The sequence below is a fragment of the Oculina patagonica genome, chromosome 6 (assembly GCF_052425735.1).
Source record: "Oculina patagonica isolate OP01 chromosome 6, crgOcupat, whole genome shotgun sequence".
Taxonomy (NCBI): domain Eukaryota; kingdom Metazoa; phylum Cnidaria; class Anthozoa; order Scleractinia; family Oculinidae; genus Oculina; species Oculina patagonica.
In genome coordinates this window covers 32,853,909-32,881,669 of record NC_135763.1, presented here as the reverse complement: position 1 = coordinate 32,881,669, position 27,761 = coordinate 32,853,909, and the positions used below count along the sequence as shown (strand labels likewise).

At 38.1% G+C, this 27,761-nt stretch overlaps 1 protein-coding gene, 1 long non-coding RNA gene and 1 pseudogene across 3 annotated transcripts in view; 1 reads left to right on the top strand and 2 right to left on the bottom strand.

Moving 5' to 3' along the window:
- The window catches only part of LOC144656658 (uncharacterized), a 523,850-nt gene that overhangs the window by 310,367 nt on the left and 185,722 nt on the right, over positions 1–27,761 (top strand). The window lies entirely within an intron of this gene.
- On the bottom strand, positions 818–25,341 carry LOC144656645 (uncharacterized). The gene is made up of 12 exons (XM_078516892.1): positions 25,185–25,341; positions 25,037–25,077; positions 16,431–16,562; positions 15,852–15,950; positions 15,237–15,554; positions 13,590–13,836; positions 10,346–10,572; positions 9,348–9,397; positions 8,314–8,374; positions 2,972–3,061; positions 2,260–2,342; positions 818–1,319 (listed from the first exon to the last, which is right to left on the bottom strand). The coding sequence occupies exons 1-12, from the start codon at positions 25,243–25,245 to the stop codon at positions 1,274–1,276; spliced, it is 1,455 nt and encodes a 484-aa protein (XP_078373018.1). The 5' UTR covers positions 25,246–25,341; the 3' UTR covers positions 818–1,273.
- Positions 25,673–27,761, bottom strand: part of LOC144656453 (uncharacterized) — a 37,888-nt pseudogene continuing 35,799 nt past the window's right edge. Inside the window, exons 11-12 of the transcript XR_013571304.1 lie at positions 27,414–27,496; positions 25,673–26,809 (exon numbers count right to left, since the gene is read on the bottom strand). The product of XR_013571304.1 is annotated as an uncharacterized LOC144656453 (transcript). The remainder of the gene's footprint in view (positions 26,810–27,413; positions 27,497–27,761) is intronic.

Genomic DNA, 27,761 nt, shown 5'->3' with positions numbered 1-27,761 from the left:
ACCGAAATCGAATCAAATCGACCTGAGGAGCTGGCAAACAGTAAAGAACAACACAGCAACGCAAGAGGTAAATTTATTCAACATGAAAAATACTGTGTTCGTTACCAAGTACGTTCTGGTCACAGGGACCTTCAGACGGGGTACGAGAACAATATTGAGGACGAGTACGACTTTTCAAACCTAGTGCTTTCAAAAAACTCATTACACACCAATCTAGTTCCGATGGTCTCCCTTTCAACTGGTCAGCAACAGGGAGGAGGGAAGGATTGAACTAACTGGAACGTAACTGGATTGAAACTCAAAAGTCACACTCGTTCTCGTCCTCCGATCTTAAGGTCCCTATTCATCTTTATACGGTTGGACCGCAAACAGCAGCAATAAGCCACGATTCCAGGAATAATAATTCCGGTTCTTGGCCATTGTCAAATGGATTCTACGTTTGGTCACTTTCAATAACAACATTCAACTTGCATTATATTAACCACAAGAAAACAAGTTGCTTTCTAGAATAGCGCTTCTACCTTCTTGAACATGCTAAGAAACGACTCTCTTTAGTTTCGTGGCTAACTTAAATATTCCCCCATAAATAACCTCTTAGTGTGTTTTAAAAAGTTCCTTTTTTTAAATAATTTACCGATCGAAACACTTAGTATTTATCAATAACAACAACAACAACACCAACAATACTTTATTTAACCACGCGACACCTAGGAGCGCAAGCGCTCGTTAAAATGTGTGCGTGAACTCAAAGTCACTCCCTGTTAATAACAAAAACATGGGTAGATACTCTCTCTTCCACCATTTTCTAATTCTTTTTACAAATTGAATCCGAGAATCATAAAGCTCTTTTTTTGTCCTTTTACATGTAAAAATATCCACGTTGACAAAATTGCTACATGGGGTATTCAAGGAACAAAACCATTTTGTAATTCCAATCTTGTCCACCCGAGCTAATCAGTCAATGTCATTCTATAAGGGGCCCATCCCGGAGACCCAGGGGCAGTCAGTGGAGGCGAGTAAAAGTCGAAACTAGGAGAAAACATCGGCGAAGCAGTTTCGACTTTCCCTTGCCCCATGTTAATTTTTCGGTACAATTACTTTATTTTTATCCATTTCTCGAGTTATTGTAAAAGTTTTAGATTTAGATTTATTATAAATTGTTATTTAGAATGTAATATACTAATTGTAGGTCCACATCAGCTTTTAGATACCAATTTTACCGACCTACTTATTAAATAAAGTATGTACAGTATGTATGGACGCTGATCTTCGGCTAACCCCTCCGAAGGAAAGGATGATTACAGGTTGGACAATTTAACCTGAAAAAACAACAAAGAAAAATAAATAGTTTGTCATAAACGCGAAACGTCTTTTTAGTAATTACAACTCGTTCCTTACATAATTAGCTAGCACACCTGAAAAATATATTTCCAAAGTTATGACCCTTTGAAGCCGTGGATCATAATTATAGTGTAAGGTTTCCTAATTATCAATTCCGAATGTAAGACCCCAACGAAAATCGCTCTATCGCATAAAGTGACCTAGTGGATAACTGTTAACGAAACATACTGTGCTGTCATCTGGATAGTGATTAATACGATTATTGATGAATAGTTGTTTTAGTATATACTGAGACTGAAAATATAGCCGGAAAAAAATAATTTTTGATTAGTTTATTTCCCTTCAAAGACTCCACTTTTCTCGTGCGCGTTGCTCGAAAAAGGATATTCAAGGTTTGAGTAGTCAATCAGTGCGCACCAAAAACGCTATCCACTGTTTTAAGGTTTCGGGGTGGGGCACACTTGGCAACATGTCGTGGGGACAAGTTGCTGCAACATGTTGCCTCGTGTGACATGGTACATTTTTGCGACAAACTTTGTCGCTATGATTAGTCGCACGAATTCAAACCAGTTTGAATTCCTGCGACTGATCACAGCGACAAAATGGGCGAAAGCAGCATTGTCGTAGCGTGTGCACACTTTTGCGACAAAATATGAATTAACCAATAAGATAGAATCGTGGATTTCACCATATTAAATTTGAAAACTATTTCACATTCCTACTCTTCCAAATTCACTGCATGTGCACCAAACAAGCACCTGGCCGCAGCATTTTTTTTTACCACTACACACGGAGCGACTTGTCGTAGAGACCTGTCTTTGCAACTCATCGCCTAGTGTGTCCCGACCTTTAGTATATACTAAATAGCGTTTTCCACCTTTTGAACAACTAGGGCCAGATTCAAAACTAGGTACTTACTCGCCACCGATAATCATGGCGATGAGGCACTCCGCATGGACCTTGTGAGAGCAAGGCAAGACAAGGCAACCGGGAAACGCTCCCTAAAGTAGAGTGTGGAATAAAAAGTAACAGTACAAAATTAAAAACAATCAAGAGCTCTTTGATTTTTTTTCTGTAACTTACAAACTTCACTGGCAAGTTTACTCAATACACTAACAGGTATCGCATTAAGTACAACAAAACGTTCAAAGGTAAACCCCTATGTAAGAACCAATCCCTTATTGGTCGTGCTCCACCACCTAGGTCTCCCGCGTCCGGGTTTAAATTAGCAGGTTTTCGAAGAGTTCGTTGTTTGACGATCTACGCGAAGTTCTGATGATCTATGCTTGTTGTCTCCGTATCCCAATCGTCAGGTATATGTCGTTTCTTAATCGCTTGTTTTCTCTTTGTTTTACCCTCGTTGTTCGCCGCAGTTTCCGTTCCTATTTTAACCTTTGTATTTACTCTGTCCCAGAAATCACCGGGTAATTGCCATTTGTTGTGAGAGGAATAAAAATGTTTCCGCAACGTCGTTTAGTTACATGTATGACCCCATGTATTGCTGGTGCGTTCGCTTCACCCTACAAGGTGCAACGCCGCCTCCGCCCCTCCCAGTTGTTGGAAGGAGAAGAACATCGTAGCCTAGTATAAAAGGAATTTATAATACAAAACGTGATCTGAAATTACTGACCTGCAAGCAGACACAACACACATCATGTCCTGGATCAGGCCTGCACCTTTCTAACATTCCAGCAACACTGCTCTGACTTCTTGCGTTAACCTGAAACATTAAAGACGTGAATGGAAAATTAAAGGATGTCTAGTGAATTTGGGAGAATAAATAATCACAGCCGTCTTGTTGATCAGTAAGCCTTTGATCCCTTCATAGACCGAAGCAAATGAACAAAATATAATGTGAATCGGTTACATGCCGCATGACCAACCTTTTTGACAAGAAGTTAAAGGGACTGTGTCACGGCTAAGTTTATTTTATGTTATTAACTTTTGTCAAATATTCGCTATGAAACTAAATGTTTGCAAAGAAATCAATTCTATGGATCTAAATGACAAAACCATAGCTTCATTGCAGCCAAATGTATCTCCCGGGCGTTAAAATTTAAAGTTACAAGCACACAAGATTAACTTCAAAAGCTGTCCTGCAGCTAGCCTGAATTTCAGACATCCCTCTGTGCTCGCCTGCTTGCCAGAAGGGACGTCTGAACACATTTGGGCTTAATGCCGTCCGGTGACGTCACTACCCGAAAACCGGGTAGTGATTTTGATTGGTTGATTTAAAAATTATTTGCATAATTATGTGAAATTATGACTGAATTTTACCGCGCGAGGATTGTAATTTGAAAACGTTTGGAAAGAGTTCGAAAGAGTTCACCTTCCCAGAAATGAATTTATTAGTCATTTACCTTGAGTTTATTACTTTATTAGTTTACCTACGGATGAAGAATAGTAATGGAAATCGGTAGGTTTTAATTTGGCGGCATTCGTCGCTTCGACATGCAGTGCAGTGTTTTGCCAAATTTATATGTAATCTTGTTTTGTCAACAAAGCCGCTCGACGCTTATGTCCTGCAGCCTCGATGAGCCAGTGATTTCTGAACTCAGTGCCCACGGTCAAGTAGGATATTTTTGTATTGAATTCCGTTTCTTGATGCCTCTGAAACCGTCGAAATTGATTCATTTATTAAAGTACTCACGAGTGTGTTGTATTTGTCCGTTGCGTAACATATTAATTTTGATCGCTAGATAAAGCAAATCAGTTTAGATTAAATCGGTTCCGTAAAAGAATATAGCCTGCAGTCGATTAAAATATCATTCATTTGTCTCAAGTTTTTAATAGTTTACTATTAAAACAATTTTATACCCTGTAATCCTTTATTTAAGCGATTTTTCTTTCACAATTAAATTTCATGGCCTAGACAGAAACTTTTCCGCATGAATTAACACCAAAGCGTAGTGACGTCACCGGACGGCATTAAGCCCAAATGTGTTCAGACGTCCCTTCTGGCAAGCAGGCGAGCACAGAGGGATGTCTGAAATTCAGGCTATCCTGCAGCCAGACCATATTTCAAAAACCCATATCGCAATCCGTTTCAATCTTCGACATTTTTGGCCATCCGTACCTTCTTTTGCATTTGGTATGTTATTTAAATATCCCTTCACTGTTTAAGAAGTTATTTGATATGTTTAATAGAATTTGACGGCCATTTCCTATGCCTAAGTTTGGCTAAAATCCATGACACAGTCCCTTTAAGGTGCTTGCACAAGAGGGAACATGTCGCAGGGAAATATTGCACAACAGCTAGCAGGAACAAAATCACCTAATGTTCACTGAAGGGAAATGTTGCAGGGGCTTGTAGCAGGGACATAATAAAAAAAAATCCAAATATTTACACAAACAAAAATGTAGCAGTGGCATGTCCCAGGGTGACATATCTCAGCGGCGACATGTTCCCTGGGGTATGTTGATAAGCTTGTGCATCACAAATCTTGGAGTAGTTTTATCCCTACAACAAATTGCACAGAGTTCACTAATCTTCATTGGACATGTCACAGAGACAAACTTTCCAAGCATGCAATGTCCCCTTGTGGGACTAGTAGAAGTAAGGTTTATACAAGCCTAGTGGCCCACCAGGCCAGAGCTTATCCCGGTTTCTGTAGCACGAAGTTACTAGGAGTATTTCTGGGGTTAACCCCAGCATTATGTTGCCGGTACGAATTTTTACACCTGGGTGGAGAGAGGTACTATGAGAGTAAAGTGTCTTGCCCAAGAACACAACACAGAGACGTTGATCAGGGTTCGAACCCAGACTGTTTGATCTGGAGTCCAGCACCAGGGCTTGAGACTAACTTTTTAACTCACTGGTTTACTGGCTAGTGACATATCAGATTTTACTAGCCAAAAGTAATTTTTCACTAGTCAGGTATATTGATTTCTATCAAGAACAGTTGACTTTTCCGAGTTTTTCACTAGCCAAATGGCTAGTAGGAATGCTAAACCTGGTAGTCAAGACCTAAATTTTAGTAGTAACCTGAGGTTAAGTAGCCTTTGGCTAGTTGGCGACCGTTTGTCTCGAGCCCTGAGCACACTAACCATTAGGCCACTGTGCCTCCCTTAAGTGGGACTCCAGGAACCTAAAAGAGGGGGAGGATAAACAACAACTACATTTACACCGAACAAAGTCAAACAAGAATTGGCAAAACAGCTCACTTGACACTAGCAAATGAATGAGTCCCAGTACAGTAAAAACCCGCGAGTAAGAACCTAACATTTAAGAACCTGTTAGGCTAAAATTTGCCAATTAGACCCCAATTTTTATAAGATTTGAGCCTCAAATTTGGAAACAGGTTCTTATTTTCTAAAATTGATTAAAAATGTTTACTTTTGGGAAATAAGTTTGGACAAAGCATTACTGTGTGCATGTCACATTCTAAATGATTAGCGTTTCATTTTTGAGTTATTTTTTCAAAATAGCTCTTTAGTCGGCGCGATGGACCTGTAATCAGTGAAGTATGTGGGTTTGTCACACCAATCAGATTTCAGGTACTATCGGAACCAATCAAATTGTAGTTTATAAAGGGGAAGCAAACTGACGTAGTCAGCAATTTCGTTCGAAGTTTTTAGATTAGAAGGAGGCGGAATCGGTGAGTTGTGATTTAACCCTGGATTAAAAACGTTTTTCGTAACGCCCGCCTGCTTACAACGCACACGCCGTGAGAAAAGGCCCAACAATAACTTTTTATTCGTCTTATTCGAGCGTACGTTTGGAGAGGCTAGCTTTCCTGACCGTAGTAAAAATAACAAATAACATTTGCACAAAGCAGATTTGAAGAATAATGTTGTCATTACTTTTGCCGTCCGCTTTGCGAAGTTCGTTGGGAAATTGGAAAGTTTGTTATGAAGTTGCCAAATAGGTTGCGAGTTTGTGAATCAAATTGTGAGCTTCGATACAAAGTTCCCAACTTCGTCCCGAAATTAATAAAACCTTCTATAATAGGCCATTTTACAGTTGTCTGCTCAGTGACCTGGCCTTTGAATGGAAGTGAGGCTGAAGGTGACCTTGTTTTGATACAGACCTCACTGCTTTTGTTGTGTAAATCATGTTGTTCTGATGCTTACTAGTTTGCATTTACATAATAAAGCAGAAAGGTTTGTATCAATGCAAGGTCACCTCCAGCCTCACTACCATTCAAAGGCTAGGTAGCTTGGCAGGCAACTGTAAAATGGACTATTATGTTATCAAAAAGGGCTTTGCTACGCTAAACTGTTGGAAACAAATGTCATAAAAATAAAAAACTTTTATGTTCAGCGAGCCGTAAACATGTTGTCTCGAACAAATTAGTCTGTCGCGTCGCGTCGGCTTCGATTAAAATCAATAAACCATCCAGTTTCATCCGGTTTACAAACGCAGAAGACTTGAAATTGAAGACAGTGAAGATTATGCCTCACAGAAATCGTGAAATATGTGTTTTCATACAAAAAAGTTAAAATTTGACCAAATTTCTACCTGCATAAAATTTAGTTATCGCCAAATCACTTGCGTGATCGCTGATGCGAAACGTTGTCTTACACTTCAAGCTACTTCAACTTTCCTTGACAAGCTCTAAAATCTTCGAGTTCAGAAATCGCCATGACTTTCGAGCAACATGTCTTGTATCTCCTCAACTACCAAAACTTCGAAAGTTCAGTCGGGCCGAAGTTGGGAACTTATCGGAGTTCGCAATTTGATTCGCAAACTCGCAACGTAATTGGCAACTTCATAACAAAGTTTCCAATTTCCCAACAAACTTCGCAAAGCGGGCGGCCAAAGTAAACTGAAATCAACTGTAAAACATCTCGTTCAAATATTTAATGAACCGGTACAAGTATTAACTTTGCTGTTAAAAGCAACTACAATCGATAGCAAAAACAGAATAAGAGCGTGCCATTCCGTGACAGTTTGATATCTCAATTAGTTCTTGTTTGTTGAATAGAATTAAATATTTAGGTTGTAAATGAAAGAAAATCTTTGTTGAACAGTTCTGACAGGAAAAAAAGACTCCAGGTATACTGCGCTTTAAAGAACTTTCCCAAAGAAAGTGGTTTTTGATTTGATGCGTTTATTACTTCGTTTATTATAGTACTTTTCGTTCAATGTCTGTATGGAAACGTGGCTTTTTCGAGAAAAACAAGGGTATCGTGTTACGTTCGTTTTTAAAAAACAAAGGTCTCATGTTACACAAGTGAGAAAAACAACAATATCATGTTTCAGTGTTTGGCAAAAATCCAAAAGTATTTCGTAACAAACAAAAGTAACACGTTACGGTTGCTACAAAGCTAGCAACAAAATAACCGCTTAAACAGAATAAGAACGTGCCATTTTGTGACATTTTGATAATTGAATTAGTTTTTGTTTTTCAATTAAATGACGAAAATTTACGTATTGAATAAAACAGTTCTGATGTATCAAAATGCACGTAAAAGTTATTTTGTTTGCAAGCAAATTTTGTGCAAAAAAGTGACTCCGTGGGCCGCCATACACAAATGGCTCAACCCATGGCATAAACCATCCCAACAGGACAATCACCCAGTTTCACCCCAAGCCACCCCATAAATTGAAAAAATAACTCCTGCACGCTTAGCGTGCCTATGTTTACATAAGCACTTATGTGGTATGCAAATTTTATACAAGGAATAGGCCAAATACCACTGAAATCTCTATCACATTGACAATGTTGAAACTTTTTCTTCAGAAATTAAGAACCTATTAAGAACCTAATTAGCCTTAATTTGTGTTAATAACCCTTTATGTAAGAACCTGTTTAGGCTAACCTGAAAAATAATAGGTTCTTACTCGCGGGTTTTTCACTGTATCCATTTGTGACTATGCAAACTACAATCCATTGCAGGGTTATTCCCATTCTCAGTATTAAATTCACTGGTACCCTTTTATAAACCTGGGTGTAGAGAGGCACTTCGAGAATATAGTGTCTTTCCCAAGAACACAACGCAGTGCCCTGGCCAGGGCTCGACTAATACCTGCAGATGGACACAACAGCTGCAAGAGTGCTCTCTGGGGTGGAACTGATGTGGTTCCGGCCTGTGTAAAATACAGATGAAACAAAGATCAACTCAGTATTTGCACTGCATTGCCATATTTTGCCCTCCATTATAAACGTTCGGTGTCAACCAACCAAAATAAAATGGAATCAACAAGTATCTTTTTCAATGAAGAAATGGGTCCTATGGGAACAGTTTATACTCTCCTTGCTTATTTTTTTCGACCACCAAAATAACAAAATGTGAAAGAAAAAAGATAAAGATAAAGCAGCTTTATTTATGTACAGTTGTGTTTAAAGCTAAAAGCCCATGGCCTGATCCGAGCATTGCAAAAAAAAACAGTCGCTCATGCCGATCAAAAATTCAAAAGTTCAAAATTCGCCCTTCCCCGGCAAAAACCCAACCATATTCAGACATCATGTCTGGCCAATTTTTAAATCATAATTGACCATAAGTATCAATTCGCAAATGGATTTATGCGTTAAAGTACCATGAGCAACATCATAACTTAAAAAACTATTATACACTGCTTTTCTTGAAGGCGGCATACTTTTGTTGCGGCAATCTTGAATAAAGAAAAAAAAGTTGAGCTTCAAGTCATGTCAGATCCAATTTTTGTTTTGTCCAACCCAAAATGGTGACTTATTGACTTGTGGCCTCTTAGCAAAACTAATACTTTGCATCCTTGGGACATGTGTACAAAATGACAAAAATATCAAAGAAACATAACATAAATGAAAGTGTTAACTTGCAGGGGACTAATCATATGCTAATGGGGACCAACATTCTAACATTACAAACTGAAAGAGTACACATTTAACATAACAAAGGTAAAAATCCCAACCAGTTGGCTAGTTACAAGAGTTGCTGAGGAGCTGAACTTGGGTTTTCTGTTAGACAAGCCAGTTAATAGTCAGAATGAAGACTTGAACCTAACACCTCCCAATTTCAAGTCTGTCAGCCAAACCACTCAGTCACAATACCTCGTCCACTCAGATAATATTACCACTTACAAGTGTGGTGGTTGAATAAACCCATCGCCGCTTTGGACTTCGGATAAAGTCTATCAAAAAAAAAAAAAAAAAAAAACAAACATTCAGATTAACAATTTATTGGAGTAAGGAAATATTTAAGTTTTCAACATTCCTCCTGAAGGAAATACATAACCTGTCCCTTATAACTTTTTCAAGATTCACCCAAATGCTGCCAAACTTTGTGAGTAAGTTTACAGGTATCTATCAGGGAATAGAATAAGTTGTTGCGTTGGGAACTGGAAGTTATCATGGCAATGGCATTTTGACAGCCAAGTTTCCCCAAATTTGTTATTATTAATATTTTTGTTCCTATTCGCTCTTTACACCGTTCCCATAATACACCTTGTTTACCCCCCCCCAAATTTTTGCATTTTTATAAGCATTGTTTTGAATTTCTCTTTGGATTTACAATGACGTACAATCGTCCCAAGAGAAATTGAAAACAATGCTTAGACAAAAAATTGGGGGGGGGGGGAAAACAGAGTGTATTATAGGATCATGAAAAAAGCGAATCAATGATAATGAATTTATTTTCAACTTTTTAGTTTTTTGCACAGTTTTACTTATTTTGAGTACTTTTCAGTACTTTTGGACAGCTAGTTTTCTGACTTTTTGGAAAAAAAATTGAAATCTAAGATGGCAGATCCAAGACCACAGCTGTTTTGACTTGACATCATCATCCCACATGAAAAAAAGATTCATGTACATTTTTGGACATACTATATATCTTCCAAGTCTCATTGTGATTGCTTAAATATTCTGGAAGATACACAAAAGGAGGAAATTCCCCCCCCCCCCCTGTTATTTGCGCAGGCACCAAACGATTCCCATTCATTTGGTTGCCTTTGGCTTGCTGCTTCTGATAAATTCTGTCAAAAATGACCAAACGTACAAAATAAATTGTAGTTAGGCAAAACTTTGAAAAGGCTGAATACATTGAGGTGTCGGTACATGTATATCCCAAAGCTTTTACATACCATTTGATCCTCACTTCCTTGAAGAAGACTCCTAACAAGGCCCTTGTCTATAGAGTTTCTTGCTAAAAATGCATTATCAATGCCTGTTACATCGAGTCCTGCCAGATCTTCCACATGTAGAACCCTTTCCATTAGGGGCCTGCCTTCCACATTTTCCAAGTTTCCACTAGGCATGTCTGCTCCATTACTGGCTGACACCCTATCATTCCCTTCAATACCAAGCAGGTCTAAAAAATATTGACGAATGAGTGACAACAAAATTAACAATACAAGCTTTGCTATTGATGGAATCAGGCAAATTGTATATGGACACAATTTGTCTGTAGCTCTAATTGGCTTATTTATATGCTTCTCCACCTCACTAGCAGCCCTCCATTTTAATAAGTGAGCACATTACCATATCGTCGTTAGGTTTGAAAATGGTCTTGTAATCATAGGCGTACAGGCACCTTCGGACCTGGGAGGGCGGAGACCTTATTGCCCGAAAAAAAAAATGGCATGGGTTGAAAGCCGAATAAAGAGGAATATAAAATGGACAGCAAAACTCGCGTTGAAAAAGTTATGTACAAACCTTGCCTACATGCTTAAAGGTGTCAACTGCACTGAATCCTTTTTGACTGGAAATATTTTATTCATTCGCTCTAGTTCGCTATAGTATTTTGGAGGAGCCAATTTATATTGTTTTTCACCACTTGGAAGTTAAGGTATACAAAATCATGAAAAACATGGATGAATGGGTTAAAAAGAGAAAAAAGGCCTTTTTGGTAACTTTATTTTTGCCTGTATTGCTCGAATGTTGGGCGAAAACCATCTTAAGCTTCATACATTCACACCCACCGAAATTTCCAACCCCTTTTATGGGGGAGTGTGGAAATTATCTGGAACCACACATTGTACATAGTTAATGAAAAGTGTATAAAAAAGATTAAGCCAAGCCTAAAAGCTAAGCTCCCTGATTATTCACTTTGCCCTTCATGGAAATCTGAATTGGAAATCTGAATTGGGTAAAAACTTTTTTTTTTTCTGAATTGGGTAAAAACTTTTTACGCGTGATCACGTTGTGATCACAGAATAAATTGTGATGGAAGGTGATCACGCCTTGGTACGCTGGAAACCGTGATCAAGCCCAAAATCACGGTGGTGTGATCACGGTCAGAAGAATAAAAAATTGCGTCAAGCACGGTCTCAATCAAAATATACCGGTACATGAATTTATTAGTGAGACAAGTGCTATTCCTAAATAAAACATCTAAACACCTTGAGGAAATTGAATATTAAGTCTTTATTTTCACAACACGCTTTGCAACTTTATTCACTGAATGTTGGCCGTACGTACAAGTGAAATCAATTCTAAAGCAAATAAAAACTTGTTGTAAGCAAACACTTGCACTTCTTTTTTTGTCAAGCACTATTAACTAACTGTAACCGAATGAACTTTAAAACAAATTGACTAAATGAAGACGTATTGGGAAATGAACATATTATGACATTCCCGACATTTACAAGTCGCTAGTGTGACATTTAAAGTCTCGCGCAGCGATCGCGCGTTTTCGCCATGTCACGCGTGTTCTGTGAGACACTCTCGCACGTGCATAATGTAACCGTTGTAAGCCGTTGGCTTTTTTCAAAAAACGAGGAAGGCCGAAGATTCTCGGCCGAAACGTCTTTATAAGAGTTTCAAACAAACGTTGTTTAAAACGTTTGATAATAGTCAGTGACAGACAAATATTTGAGTTATGAATATTCCTGACTGCAATAGACCATTTTACAGTTGTCTGCTCAGTGACCTGGCCTTTGAATGGAAGTGAGGCTGGAGGTGACCTCGTTTTGATACAGACCTCACTGCTTTTGTTGTGTTAATCATGTTGTTTTGATGCAAACTAGTTTGCATTTACATAATAAAGCAGAGAGGTTTGTATCAATGCAAGGTCACCTCCAGCCTCACAACCATTGGCAACTGTAAAATAGACTATTTCAGTGTTTTTCAGCTCACAAGCTGTTGTATTTCAGCCTCACAACCACTTGGCAACTGTAAAATAAACTATTTCAGTGTTTATCGTTTAAATTAAGACGTTGGTGAGCGCGCCATTTTGGAAAGCTTAAATCATTCTTCAATTATATCGACGCTTGTGTATTTCGATATTTACTAGCCGTTTCAGCTGACATTTGCTTAACCTGAATCTGTCTCGGTTCCTTCCCTGATCATTGCAGAATTCAATTATCCAAGAAGTAATGTGTCATAGAGAGCGGCGAACCATCGTCATTTCAACTTGCCGAACAGACTAAATCAACATTCGTGCTTCCATGATGTCGATCTAACACGGACGCAGTTACATTGTTATTCCACACTAAAACTTACAAATCTGTCTTTACAAAGACAAAATATTTTCTCAAATTTTACATCATAGCGAGCTTAAAGGACAAAGACTAAACTTAAGACTTGCCTGCTGTAATATCAACGGTTGACTTCAATTTTGTAACATGAGCAAGTGGTAGTGAAAACAATAAATGACTGTGTTGTCAAAGTTGATCAATCGCGTTTCGTCTCTGGTTCATGAAACTTGAGATTACATTTCGGTCAGCTATTTTTGCGTCAGATCTGTCACGTATTTACAATAGGGCACTGAATATAATAGAAATTTATGCCGAGAAACAGAAGAAACGAAACAAGCATAATTCTTTACATCAAACTTGAAATGCTAATTTCCGAAGCAAAAGATTATATATTAGTTCACGATCTGCTTAATATCATTAGTGTCGTAAGTCAGCCGCCGGACAAATTGCTACATTGAAATTAGAACACTGCTGATCTTACTGCAGGTGCTCAGTAATTTAGTTTACTAGTAAGATTAGATTAATTTCCCTAAGGTACGTCATTTTCAAGGCTTCTATCTCGCTCTCTATAGGAAGTTGTAGTTTGTCTATCACGCCATAACTATAACGTGATCACGGTGAATTGGCAGTGATCACTCTCATCACGGCGTGACAGGAGTGATCACGGGTGTGATCACTTCCATCACACTGTGATCACGCTATCCCAAAGGCGTGATCACACCCCAGGCGTGATCCGTGATCACACTGTGATCACAAAATATTTTTACTGGGTTAGCTAACTGATTTCATTGTCAGTGATAGATACTCCTGTTAGTAGTACTAGTAGTCTTACAGATATGCAAATCTTAAATTATACAAGTGTCGACTCTAATATGTTAAAAACATACCGGTATATAGCTGGTACACTTACTTGGTGCATGCCTCTCTTCCTGAAGTGAAGGCTGTGTTACTGTCAACGTCAGTAACCACCTCGCCTGATGATCATCTCTCGGGATAAAAATTGCACCGTTATGCTCTCCACCCAACTCCACACCATCTTCAAGTGCGTATTGTTGTTGTAGCTGATCTTGTAATACTGCTTCCAGATTCCCATCTACTCCATTACTGGAAGCTGTTGCAACTAAACTGTCTCCAGAGCACAGCTGTGATTGCCTCCTCTGTAAGGTGAAATTATCAGACGTACTTAGCCAGGTTGCAGTTATTTGTTGTTGGTTTATACCGAGTGGTAATAGGGTATTAAAATAAAATGACTTTACTTTACTCACACCATTCTAATATCAAAACGCAATTAATTTATGAATATTTAAATGGTAAACGTGCTGACAGAAAGGTACTTTATACGCATTCAGCACATGTCAATCAGAAACAAATTATTCTCCAACCTCATTTCCAGGGTATCTCTCTTCCAGGGAACAAGGTTGATTATTTACAAAAGAAATTATTTTTTCTAAATGCGAAAAAGGATCAAAGGTTATTTCACTTTATTCTGGTGGTAAAAAAAAACATGCTCTAGGAAGCCTGAGACCAGAAGCTATCAATGACCCATTCACACAACACCCATGAAAAAAGAAAACATTCAAAGAGGCAAATGAAATGAGGTTGTGACTTGCTGATAGCAGGTATGAGATACATGCAGTTTCACTTGCCATGTGGCATGATTTAATAAACGTTTCAGCCCACTGGAAAAACACAAGTTCCACAGCACGTTTTTCACTATGCAATGAAACCACTTGCATGGCTCGTGGTTCCCCTTGAGTTTTGAACATTTTCTGACGTCATTTCTATGGTCTATAAGAGTGTAGACCATGGAAAAATGTGATTGATTTGTCATTAAAAAAGTTTTGTTAATGAATATTATTGTTTGCAGCAAACAAAGAAATAGTCTTTTGCACAGTGAAACTTTCTCATTTGCATTGTTTGTTTGTTTTTTCAAAATAAATATATTCCAAGGCAGATGTGAGGCAATTTTAGGAAACTTTGTAGTTCAGAAGTTGCCTCACATCTCGAATTTTAATGTAATGCTAATGAGAAAATTTTACCATGAGAAAGGGCTTCTTGCAAACACACAGAAAACAGTTCAAATAGCCTATAAATGCAATTTTGAGGGATTTTTTATATACAGGCACTGAGTTCACCTCAAAAACACATCCTTGCAAATGATCATGGAAAACAATTATTATTTGGCCTTGAAATAATGACACAATTTTGTCTCATTGATTGCTCATCTAGGTTTTCTTCCTGAAAATGGTTGACTCTGCACAACGGAGGTTGCACCAACAACAAAATCATTTATTACCTCTTTTCCCATTGTCTGTTTACAAACCCTTCCAATGTCCTTATTCAAGTTTTTATTTCTATTTTTTTTTCGTATTATTTTTTCATCCCAGAGTTAAGTTTGAAGGTGTGGGTTAAGAACGTCCAAAGTCACTTTAAGGTCAGCATGCACAAAGACACGCTCAGACAAAACAAAGGCTACAAATAATTGTATACCTAGGTAATAGTCACTTTGAACATTCTCAACTCACGTTGTTAAATGTATGTTAACATCAAACCACACCTGCTGCTCCAGTGTTCCCAGCTGGTCCTTCACTGCATCCAACTCTTCTTTCAGTTTTTCCTTTTCTGACTGATTACGCTTGCGGTCCTCTCTCTCAGTGGCAAAATCATCAGCATACACCCTAAGCTGTTGTTTCAGCACCTCAATCTGGTCAATAACCTCTGGGGGGATTTGGTGTCCATAGGATGTGGTACCAGCTGGCAAGGAGGGTAAACTCTGGGTGGGTGTGCCTGGGTGTAGAGCAGCTGCCCCTAGCAAAGAGAGGTGGGAAAGTGGTTGTTCCATGGATGTGTTCTGAGGTGTCTGAGGCTGTCGGTACTGCAAAGGATAAGGAAACAAAACAAGCTGGAGGTTAGGTCTAAGGAGTCAAAATAAATGATCAGCCAGAAAGAGTTGACAACAGGATACAATGTACATAGCATTGCAAGTTCAAACAAACTATCAGGTACATGTAAGTCACCGAGTCAAGTGAGGCTAATGTACTTCATGTATAGAGGGCCAGTTTGAATTGCCTAAGTTGTATATTGTACATGTACATGTCAGAGCCACATATTGAAGTATAAGGCATGCACTGTTCATCTGTTCATTTATGGACCAGAAAACAAGCTCACATACCAGTCTTGGTTGGTTCCTCATCAACAGCTGCATGCGGTTTATTTCAAGCTGTTTCTGTTGTAATTCACTTTCCAGCTGTTTGCAGCGATCATCCAGTGCCTACAATATAAAACGAATTATGATGCAAGGGATGGAGGAAAAAATAGATGCTCAATGCTGCAAAGCAACAAACATTTCAAAACCAGCATAATGAAAAAACCAAACAGACCTGTACAAGCTTTACATTTTACCTGTTACTTATACTCTGGCTTTGGGTCGATTACAAACAGATAAAATAATTAATTTTGTTGATTAACACCAATATATCAATGTTGACACAAACACCATTGTCACTGCACAACATAAATTATTTTTCAAAAGAACATCATCATCAGTGCACAATTTAAACATTATTTTGTCTTCATGTTGAAGATTTCCTTTATTCTTGTCAGCTGGCTTGACAATGCAAACTATTCAAAATGACATTAAAAAATTAATGTAGTTTGTTACAAATATTCTTCAAAATAATGTTACACACCTTTTCTTTTTAAACCAATTGCAAAACATTGTTGTATCACAATACATCTTACGGCTCATTACCTCTTCCTTAAGGTTCACTGCCTCGTCCTTTTCAGCTTTAGTCAACAAAAGTTGCTTCTGAAACTCGGCAAGCTGCCGTCGATACTGACTGCAGCTTTCACAAGCTTCTGATCCACTCCGGGACAATGGAGTCTGTAAGATGATTGACTCTTTTAACGGTAAACAACGTAAACCCAAATAATTAATGGTAATCAGTTTTGTCCCTTGGCGACAGAAGATTTATTGGGTTACTAGAGTACTTATTGACCGCGTACACCGAATCTATCTGCACTCCTAACAAAATTAAAACCAAACTCAAGCTAATAAGAAAGTTTTTATTACGGAACGGTTTCCCTAGACCTATTGCGAACACATAGTGATTAATGAGGTGAATATCGTTATCCATCTTTTGAACAACTGGGGCCTGCACTACTGTGATCAGATCAAACACATACAAGGTTTATACAATCTATCGAGGACATTTTAATTAATAACAACCCAACTTCTACTGCAATGAACAAAGAATATCTCACCCAAATCGTGCATGTAAACACAAAGATAATAGACAGCAATGACAATTGGAATCTATTACTATACAAAAAAGCCTACCATATCAAGCGTTCAGCACCATCTTTGAACAATGGTTTAAAAGCTAACAGGGAACTATGCTTATTCTCTAGACATTAACGTCTTTGTTTTGTATCTTTCAGTATTTAAATCCCAGCTACTTGTTTGTCACCTTAGTCTGAAGATGATATAGAATACACAACATAGAAGTACGCTGGCCAACGTTTCCTTGCATTTGTTGTCTATATCATTGACACAATGCAACTACTATACTCGTTGATACATTCATCCTTTATCACTTAAAACTATCAGCAGGTATTGGTTTTTCATTCTAGCTGTATTTTCTCCTTATTGTTGACTTTGTAAATTTTACACTAATAAGAAAACTCAGAAAGGCAAACAACGATGATTTGTGCGACAATTTGCATGCGCAGAATCAAAAGTGACGATTTGTTCATATGAAAGAATTACCGCTCAACGGGGAGCCAGGAAAACTAAAACTGTCAAAATCTAAGACCTAAAACGTAAAGCCCACCTTAGTTTTTGTAATTAGGAAAACTAATAAGACTCCACACCACCCCACCCCCCCCCCTCCATAAAAAAAAAACATAGAGAGAAGGAAGTACTCTTTCATCAATATTAATTTATTTTAAGATGTGAAAACTTGCACGGCTAGCACTTAAAAAACAAGGACTGAACAAGAATTAAAATACATGTAGACACTCTTGACTTCACTGTAATGCACCGATGGCAGGCAATCCTTTGAACACTCTTTGCAGTTTTTGGTGCTCCCTTAACGTACTCAAGAAGCCTAAAGACATTATGAACAAAAAATCTTTTAAGATTTTTAGAACCCCCGAAATGCTGATGTAGGCATATCTGATAAAATTTTTGCACTCTTATAGATGCGGTTGAATGAATAATTTAACTACCCCTAATGCAGTGTGCACATTATTTTACCTGACCCACCCTTTTTGACATGTTGAAAAATAGTGACCCACTCCCAATTTTTCATAGCCCATAGCCCAACACTCTCCCCCCCCCCCCCCACCCCCTCCTGCGTACTTTATGAGCGGTCCCTTAAATTGTCACACACAAATTAAAATTTTTGTGAGGAAATTTTGGAAGGAGTTTGACACAAAATATGAAATTGCTGTATAATTTTCAAAAAATGTTGAAAATGCAACTTTAATTTGGAGGTTTTCAAGCATTTTGTTTACAGTTTGCAAGATCAAAACCGGCTATTACATGTAAAGCACCAGGTGGTGTGCGTGCTACGACCGCAATGCACGCTGGTAGTTGTTTCGGTTTCGCATCATTTGCTCATGGCGGCCATCGTGTGAGGATCTCTGGTGAACGCCAAAATAACTTATTTCTGTTCAAAATAATGCCGCTTTTGTGATTCTTTCGATGTATATCTTAGCTTTGACATGTTGTCGATCTTTGGAATCAAAGATTTCCTCAGACTTCAGTGCGTGGAGTTTAAAATATCGGTTTTGTGTGTCTAGACGGGACTTGCATCAAAGCCAGAGGTAAGAATCATGCTTGTAAACATAGTTGGATAAGCAACCTTTATTTAAACACGATGTAGGATGTGCTAAGCCTAAATATAACCATGTAATGTTCACAAGGCGGTTGCCCTTTAGCTTTATTAACCACTACGAACAAGTATATCGTACCTTGATTTGAAATGAGGAAAACATACTTGACACATGTTGATGTTATTTAAGCTTATGTTACGTGTCCTGATTTATTTTGTATTACTTTTCACTAACCATTAAAGCTAATAATCTTCCTAATTGTTTTGCTTCTGTTTCTTATTTCTTATTCTTTATTTCGAAAAGTGCTTAAGGGATTATAGCTTTCAAAAGTTCTTTATTTTTTTCTCTCATAATGACTGATGTACAGTGTTTAGCAGCAGTAAATCGAAGAAAATTCTGGTTTTACGACACTTAAAATGATCAACAAAGATAATTCCTGCAACAAACTAACTACGATTTCAAAATACAGTTATTAAGTAAAATTAATTTAAAAAATTGTGTTCTTGTAAATTAGTTTGATATCATTGTTTGGGTTTGATTTGATGCTAAAAAATCTCACTTAGGCAAATTAAAAATTGTCTGCTGGGCTGAAGTAAATCAGTGCTAGGGTCTAAACAGAAATTGTATCAGCTAAGTTTCTATTAGAACTTTTAATCTGGCTGCATACCTTACAATGTAGGCTTGATTACTAGCTGCCATTAGAAAAATAAGATCCTCTGGACCTTGTTCGAAGGCTGACTGGGGGTGTTTTGTGTCACTGAGCAGTCTTATAATTATCTCACAAGTGACTCTCTCAACTATACTACGGCAACCTAATACAATGCTAGGGGTAACCAGTGATGTACTATAGCTTCCAGGGCTGCTAAGCTCTAATGTTGTAGGCCAATTTGGACCAAGTGCATTCTTTTAATTCATGTAATTTTGAGCCAACCAGTTACTTGCAAAAACAGCTCGTACATTAACTTTTGTGAATATCTCACTGGAAGCCCTCCCCCTGCTACTGTTGTGTGTATGCAGACCATGATTGTTTATGGTACTTCCATTAATTACTGCAACTTCAATTATAACAGAACTGGTTTATAATCAAGTTTTTTCTTTAATTTTATTCAGGGATATTACACTGCAACAGCAACTGAATATAAAATGCACAGGTCTGGACGATAACTTTGGAGACAGAATTTTTTTCTCCAGGAGAAGCTTCATAATCAAGAATAAACCAACCAGATAAAGGAACACATCAAGTGACAACCTCAGATGCTGAAGGTTGCTAAAATTTGCATAAATAAAACATTGTGAAAGAAACACTGCGTCATTTCATAATAATATTAATTATAATATTTCCATTAGTGTCTTGATAATTTAAGGGTGGTATGGAAGCGAAGTGCACCGGACTCTGGATTGAGCAGTCCTGATTCAAACCATGGCCGCGGTCATTGTGTTGTGTTTTTGGGCACGACACTAATACTCTTATAGTGCCTCCTTCCACGCAGGTGTATAAATGGGTACTGGCAAGTTTACTGCTGGGGGTAACCCTGTGATAGAGTAACTAACATCTCATTCAGGAGGGGAGGGGGGAGAATACTCCTAGTCTCTTCAAGCTCCTGAAACTGGTATAAGCTTCAGCCTGCTGGGCAACTTGGCTGGAAATACACAGACTTAGTAATTTGACATCAAATGAGTAGGAGGCAGGACTTATTTTTTTCCTGTTACCAAGCTCAACAAATTAAATGAAATACTCTTGGCCAAAAAGCTCTTCTGTAATAAGCAGGATAACCACTTGCAAAATAATGAACAGAACCAATTTGAACTTCATTAAGTTTTAAACAATTTATTGAACTTCTCACTTCCACAACATTATTTTGCTGTACATGAAGTCTCCACAAATGTTGTAGTAGAATCACTTTTTAGTTACAACAGATGCAATAAAACATTTCAAAGTGACCTTCTGAAGCTCAAATATTGCAACCTATTATCTTGCTAGAGCCTGGAAGAGGCAATACTTGGTCCACTTGGGTAGAAGCAATTTATGCAACAAAATAGCAATTTATTATCTTCTCAGTCCCTTAAATAAACCGGAAAAGACTGGAAAAATTATTTTGAGTGTTCAAAAGGAACTATAATTCAACCGTAACATAAGAATCAGTACAGTCAGGGGGGGGGGGGGGAAGAAACGAGGTCTGGGACCGAGTAGCGATGCTCTCACAACTTGCAAAGCGATCAATTCACGATGTAGTCAGCGGTTTTTGGACGATGATGCAACAGGCAATCTTTTCCCGCGAAATGGAAGCTGCTGTCGTGGAATCACTTATTATAAAGGGGTTCAATTCTCTTAACTAAAAATCTAAAAGCAGCGTGTTTAAATCCAAAAATTTCGTCATCATCGTGTAGTTTTAAGAACGCAGAATTTTGTGATGCCGTGCTACTTTTCAGTGCTGAAATGCAAATGTTTGACATGTTTGTACCACGATTTTCAACTGGCCCACATGGGGATTGTAAATGAAGTAAAACAAAGAAAGACCAAGTCAACAAACAACCTCAAACAATAGAGCAAGAACAATAGCTCCGACCAGCGCGGGAATATTCGATCGACACGTTTTCATTACCATTCCCGTGATGGTTTTATTTCATAACAAACACCACATATTGACACCAAGAACCTTTCCGGAGAAATTTTCGCTGCTTTAAAGACAAAACTTAGAAATTCTTTTTTATTACTACATATATAAAAAAATCGAACTCTCTCACTGGTCCCATGTTGTTTTTGTTTTGGCAAGTTCACAAAGAAAGGAGCTGCTCATGCGCCTTAGAGACATCTGCTGACTACCGCCCCGATGATTGCTTTGCAAGTTGTGAGAGCATCGCTCAGATTTCATATAAGAGAATGTATGGGAAGTTGCTTCCCCCCCCCCCTGAGTACAGTACACAAAGATTCGCTTGCTTCTTCAGTAAACTAGCGCTCTTTTGACATTCATCTTGATCATCTACAGCAACTTTTTCTCTTAAATTGGATTCTCCTAAGTCCCAAAGAACACATAATTAAATCATTTTGAAGCAAACATAACTTTCAAAAAACATTGGAAATTTGTAGAATGAAAGTGCTGAACTCGATACCAACTCGACGCAGGAAACTTCAATAGTACAGACGATTAACACTCAAAAAGGGACATTTTCGTTCAGTCGAAACGGCGTAAATCGACTGGTGCATACTGGTGCATTATGTTTCCCATATTGGAAATTGTCTAAGCTTTTGTTGTATTATAATTTTACGCCAAGCACCACTAGCTGAAAGCCGTGTTCAACAAAAACGTCCGACCTAATAGACGAAGAGAAAAGTCGGCCATTTTACCTTGTTCGAGAAAATGACCAAATTTACCATGATACGCTTTAAATGTTAGACTTTCGACGCAAAAAACTAACTTACCTATTCCCGACCTATCCAAATCTAATATTTAAGCAGAGAAAAGGCCAGCGAATGTTGTGCAAACGATGATCAAACTCACCCGAAAAACCGCTCGCATCACAACAATCTTCCGCCATGTTGGAAATTGATCAAAATAATGCATTGCGGTCATAGTGCGCACACCACCTGGTAAAGCACTTTGATTTGAATAGCACTGGGGAGGCGTCACAGAATTGGGTGCATGGCTTCTTTCGTCATGAAGCATCAAGTATAGGAAATTTCAATAGAATGTACTGCATTCCTACTCCAATGTCTTTCCTCAGACTTGGCTAGTTTGAGGAAGTTATATCGGGTTTATTACATAATTAATTACTGAATGATAAGTGAAAGTTTTCCCAAAGTTTCATAGTCATCATGTCAAAGCCAAAAATGGCAAAACGCAAAGTTTGTCAGGGATGAGTGCGCCTGGATAAACTACGGAGCCACCTTGACTAAAATCTCGAAAGTAGCTACCGCAATGATTCGATTTAGCACCCGGAGCACTTTAATACATGTATTTACTTTTGGCACCTCAAGGGAGGCGGTTTTTTTTAGACAGGGCGCTTATTTAATTTCTCACGAAACGACCAAATGTTCAAAACAAAACTTTAAAAATAACTTAAAATAACAGAAACTGTAACAGTAACAAGTTGTTGAAAGTTTAGTTGCTACTAAAAGAATTGTTCATTTTTGCAGTAAAACATACACATTGTACGGTGTACGAATGAGGGCACTCATTAGAATGGGGGCAGTTATTGGAAAAAACACATTCAATGGGAGCGCTTATTCAGAAGGGGGCACTTATTAGGCTTTTGTACATTATGCTAGCATTTTTTCGAGCATTTTAGTAAGGCAAAAGCATTGAGCATTATTCAAGCATTTTAGTGGCATTTTCCCGGAAAATTGATTTTTTTCCCGAGAAAATAAAAAAGAAATTAATTCTATAGAGAAAATGAAGACTTACAGCAAGGCGCCCAAAAGTGTGACCACTTTTAATGTTATCCACGGCTTTTGATTGGATTAAATCTGCACGAAAGAATGTGAATAAGTTATAAGTAGTCACACTTTTGGGCGCCTTGCTGTAAACTCAAAATTCAACTACAAATAACCTTTTAGAGAAAATCAACTACTTTCTGTACTCGGCCTTGTAGATGATTTCGAGGATTATGTTTTTTGGCTATATTTATGAACTTGTATACATTGTTGTTGTTACTAACAACACTTGTACGTTTTTGTAAGTGCTAACACTTCCCATGTTAAAAACTTTGAAATTAATTTAAAAAAAAAACCGTGGAATAATTAACAATTATTCTTTGAAATCGAGGTGAATATTCTGCCGCTATTCACCGAGATTTCAAAGAATAATTGTTTTAGTATATACACACGAAGTGATCTCAACAGCAAGCGATCTCAAAGTTTTCAGAAGGAAACCATTTAAAGTCGATTTAATTGACTTCTCAATTCATGCGTGGAAAACGTACATACAAGCGGCACTAACCGACATGCGCGAAACAGTTTACAGAATCTTCAAACATGGCAAATCTAGTTAATCTTCGATAAAATCCTCGTCACAATCTAGCAAAATGGTCCTTTAACACCACTCAAACCTGCAATCTGAATCAAAAACCTGCTTGCAAAACATTTTGACCGTTGAATCAAAGCTTTTGAAGTTCACTTGAATTAAAAATTGAAAGAGCAGTTGGCGAAGGATCTACCTAAAAGTTTGGATTATACTGAATGTGAGTGGAACTGTGGTGAAAACTGGATGTTTTCTTGCACAAAGACATTTTCCTGAATATTCGTGGAGGATCATGGTTGAATAACACTTGATGTTGCTGCCGATAAATCTGCGGTATTCATTTCTGCCGATGCCGGGCAAAGAGTGACTTGACAGTAAACAAATGTTTATCGTTTAAGTACTCGAGTTGTGTGGACATTGTGCTGCAAATTGCAAAATATGTAGTCTTCTCTTACTTTGAAAACCATCAGGCTAAATTTCTTAGCCTTTTTTTGTCTTTTCTGGTTCAGCATCTTCTTGTATGCTTAGTATTTGCGATTCAGAAACGCCGGCGAAACGCGAGTTTACGCCAGCCATTTTATTTCAGTTTGGATCAAGCATTATTCACTCCGTAGGGAGTGGATAATGCTCATTAGCCCAAGATAGTGAACCAATCAGATTGCTTGAAACCCCAGGGGGGTACTCCATATAGTGGCCTATACGGGGAGGCTCCGCCCGAAAGGGATACCTTTTTCAGGCCTCAGGTATATAAAAGGGTAGGGATTTCACAAGTTTAGGTATATGAAAGGGTATGTAAATCCGTCATTTAGGTTTTTTTAAGGGCCTTGAATTAAAATATTTCGAACAGACGCACTTTATGGCTGTATTATTTTAATTTATAAAGCGCAACATGAAAATGACAAGAAAACGTCCTGTTCTAAGTCTATGCCAAGTCTTTTAGGTATATGAAAGGGGTACCTTTTTTCAGTAAAAGGTATACCAAAGGGGTACAATTTCTGTGAAAGTGGTATATAAAAGGGTAAGGGGTAAGAGCTTGGGGCGGAGCCTCCCCGTATAAAACTTTTTTGAGTGCCCCCCCGGGGCTTGAAACACCAAGATCACTGAGTGTGTATATACTTATGAGCATTATCCGAGCATTTTAGTGACTTTTTTAGAGGGGAGGCCGAGCATTTTAGTGGGAAAAATGGAGCATTAAGGTGAAGCATTTTAGTGGGGGAAAAAGCATAATGTTCAAAAGCCTGCGCTTATTGGAAGGAGGGCGTTAAATCGAATCATTACGGTAAGCCATATAATGTCAAGATTGTAAGCAGATTCCGAAATTTAAAGTAGTGATCTCAAACGCAGTTTGACTCGTCACGAGAAACCTTAGAAATGCAGAAATGCACAACAAGCTGTAAATGTATCAAATTGTATATTTTTCTTTTTTATGACCCTTATTCTGTTTTGATTTAATTTGTTTTGCGAGGTGTTGGATAAGTGATCTTCCACGCGCAATATGAACCGCAACAAATACGTAAGCTACAAGTCACACTTGTTTATAAATATGGGCTGACATCCTTACCTCAGCATCAGAAGATTCCAAGTGACTACCTTCGCTGGAATCTGCCAGACAACAACAATATAAAATGAGCTCATAACAAATTTTTATATCAAAACATCGATCTTCTATTGCGAACGGAAGCCCAAACTAAACAGTCCGTTTTTAATACCTGCTTCATTTACTTCCCGCGAAGACGAGGAAACATGGACATCGTCCACAACTTCTTCCATCTATTTAGGGTCTTTAGAGCTGTAAAAGCCCCCTAGATTTCCCGATAAATGTTAGAATCGTCCGCGTTTGAGGTTCGCAGCCATGTTGTTTTTCTCGTGTGTGTCACGTGACCTGTAGGGACCAATTTTAACCTTTCGCGCGCTAAGATGGACTGGAACCGAGCGCGAAGCTTGGCGGGTGACGTCACATCTAAATTCGCCGGGGACGACTGGGGACGAGGCTGGTTACCAACTATGTTCGGAGTGATGACTGGAGAATGCAAGAGCAAGTGGAATATACTTGATTTAGAATTATTTTAAACAGAAGCCTGGGGTACAATGCAAAAATAACAGAAAAGAAGTCGATTATGCAAAGAAAAGTGATTGGAAAATAAGAAAGCCACAAGCGTTGGTTGAAGATAAATTACCAAACAAAATATCACACAAGTAGCTTTCAATTATCTTTGTATTTAATCAAACGTATAAACTCTAACAGCATCAAAACTAATAAATAATAAAAAAATATTAGAGATTACAAAAAACAGCAACTACTAATGACGATCTTGCTAGTATTTCAGTTCTGGCTGTCGATAAATAAGCAAAATAATCTATGTAATATTTTTTAATTTATGCAATATCAACATTATTTCAATTTAATGTAAATCAAATATAGACATATTTAGAACGAATTTTAGCCCTTTTTCAATTGAGAGCTATTGAAAATGCTGCCAAAAGATTTAAAGTGAGATCACTCCTAACTCGATATTTCGTACAAATATTTATATAATATATAATTTGGCTTAATTTGTACTCTCAACATAAATATAAACAAACGGCTTTAAAAAAAACCTTGCCACAATCTTTTTAGTTATGTCTTGAAACTAATTCCTTTCAATACTGATCGGCAGGCTTGAAGCGAATAAATTAATATACCTTATAACTTTTCTTGATATAAATGTACGTTACAACGATTTGATTTCATGCCCGGGACGCTAAATAAATTTTGTGAGCTCAATGCAGGAGGGTAATTCCGGTTATATAGGGATACTTGCCCCAACTACAAACTATAATTTCATTTCGTCTCAGATAGGCGACATCCAAAAAACTCTTGAAAACAATTTCAACGATGAACGAGGGTCAAACGATATATGGCACTAACCTGAAAAGGGTCGCTTATTACAAAATACATCTTCCAGAGTGTTTAACTGACGGGCCTCACAGAAATAAAGCTTTGATTCAAAACATAACAGCAACGCAACAGTAGTCACGTCCTTGTGAAAAGATCAGCGCATCTACAATTCAGGACAAAAATACTTTCTTCAAACTGTTTCAAAATCAAAATAGTGGCGACTGCCTTCTCTGTGCTCCAGATTTGTCAATTTGTATAACTCTACTCTAGAGACTGTATTGATTCTTTCAACAGTTCTTTGCAGTACATAACCGCGTTATTATCATCCGATATCAAGAATAATTTTGTTTGGAGACGATGGAGATACGACTGGCCAACACATTTCTCAACCAATAGCATCATTTTCACTCAGGGGCAGGGCTGTACAGTGGGTGTCGACACACTGGGCAGGTGCGACTATAAATACAAAGAACAAACAATTAGCCAAATAGAATTGTTTGTTTTGTTTTATGTTAGGGACGCCTTCACAGCTACTACGAGGAGTTGCAATGGCGCAATACTTAGTGTGCTGGACTCTGGGTTAAGCAGTCTGCATTTGAGCCCGACTGGGTTCACTGTGGTTTTCGATCTAGAAATATAAATGGGAACCAGCGAACCCTTTTAGCAACGTCTGATGGCCCAGTGACCAATTTAAGAAGAGTAGCAAGACTATTGGTCGAGAATGGAATAACATTCTGGCTATGCGACCCGATGGAAGTGAAAATAATGGCTTCATAACTAAGGCCACTTGATAAAATTTCTGGATTTGTACCCACTTCCTGCGATCTAACAGCATGGAAACTATGGGCACTAGACTGCCATAATGATGGAGGGGAAGCTACGCAAAAGAGATGCCATGCTATTTAAACGTAGGAAGCAATTGGGGAGTCACGAAAACAACCATTTTACAGTCAGACCCTTCGATAAGAAACTAGAAAGTTTATCTGTGAATCGAGTGCAGTGATGATATTAAATGCAGTTTGCCCACCAAAAATAAACACAGTATGTTAGGGATACTTACATTCCGTTCTGTATCATAGCGATGGCGCACTCTCGATGTACTTTATGTGAACATGGTAAGATTTGACAACCACTAAATGCATCCTAAACAAAGATAACAAACATGTAACATCATTAGTATATGACTGATTCCGTAAAAGTATTATAAAGATGACAGGATAACTGAGAAGCGCTGGTTACACTTCAGGTATTTTAATACGGGAAGGCGCGAGATACCGATGGCGGGAAAGCACGAGTTATCTGTGGCAAGAAGAAGCGATAGGAGAAAAAACGGGAGTAAAAAAACGGCGGTAACGAGCGAGTTCCGTGTGCTGGGAAAATGCGAGTTATATGCGGCGGGAAATGACAG

Coding starts and splice junctions, on each gene's coding strand:
- LOC144656645 (XM_078516892.1), bottom strand. CDS start 25,245: ATGGAAGAAGTTGTGGACGATGTCCATGTTTCCTCGTCTTCGCGGGAA. Junction 15,555..15,851: donor TGAGGAACCAACCAAGACTG/GTATGTGAGCTT, acceptor TATCCTTTGCAG/TACCGACAGCCTCAGACACC. Junction 9,398..10,345: donor AAGGAAGTGAGGATCAAATG/GTATGTAAAAGC, acceptor TTTTTTTGATAG/ACTTTATCCGAAGTCCAAAG.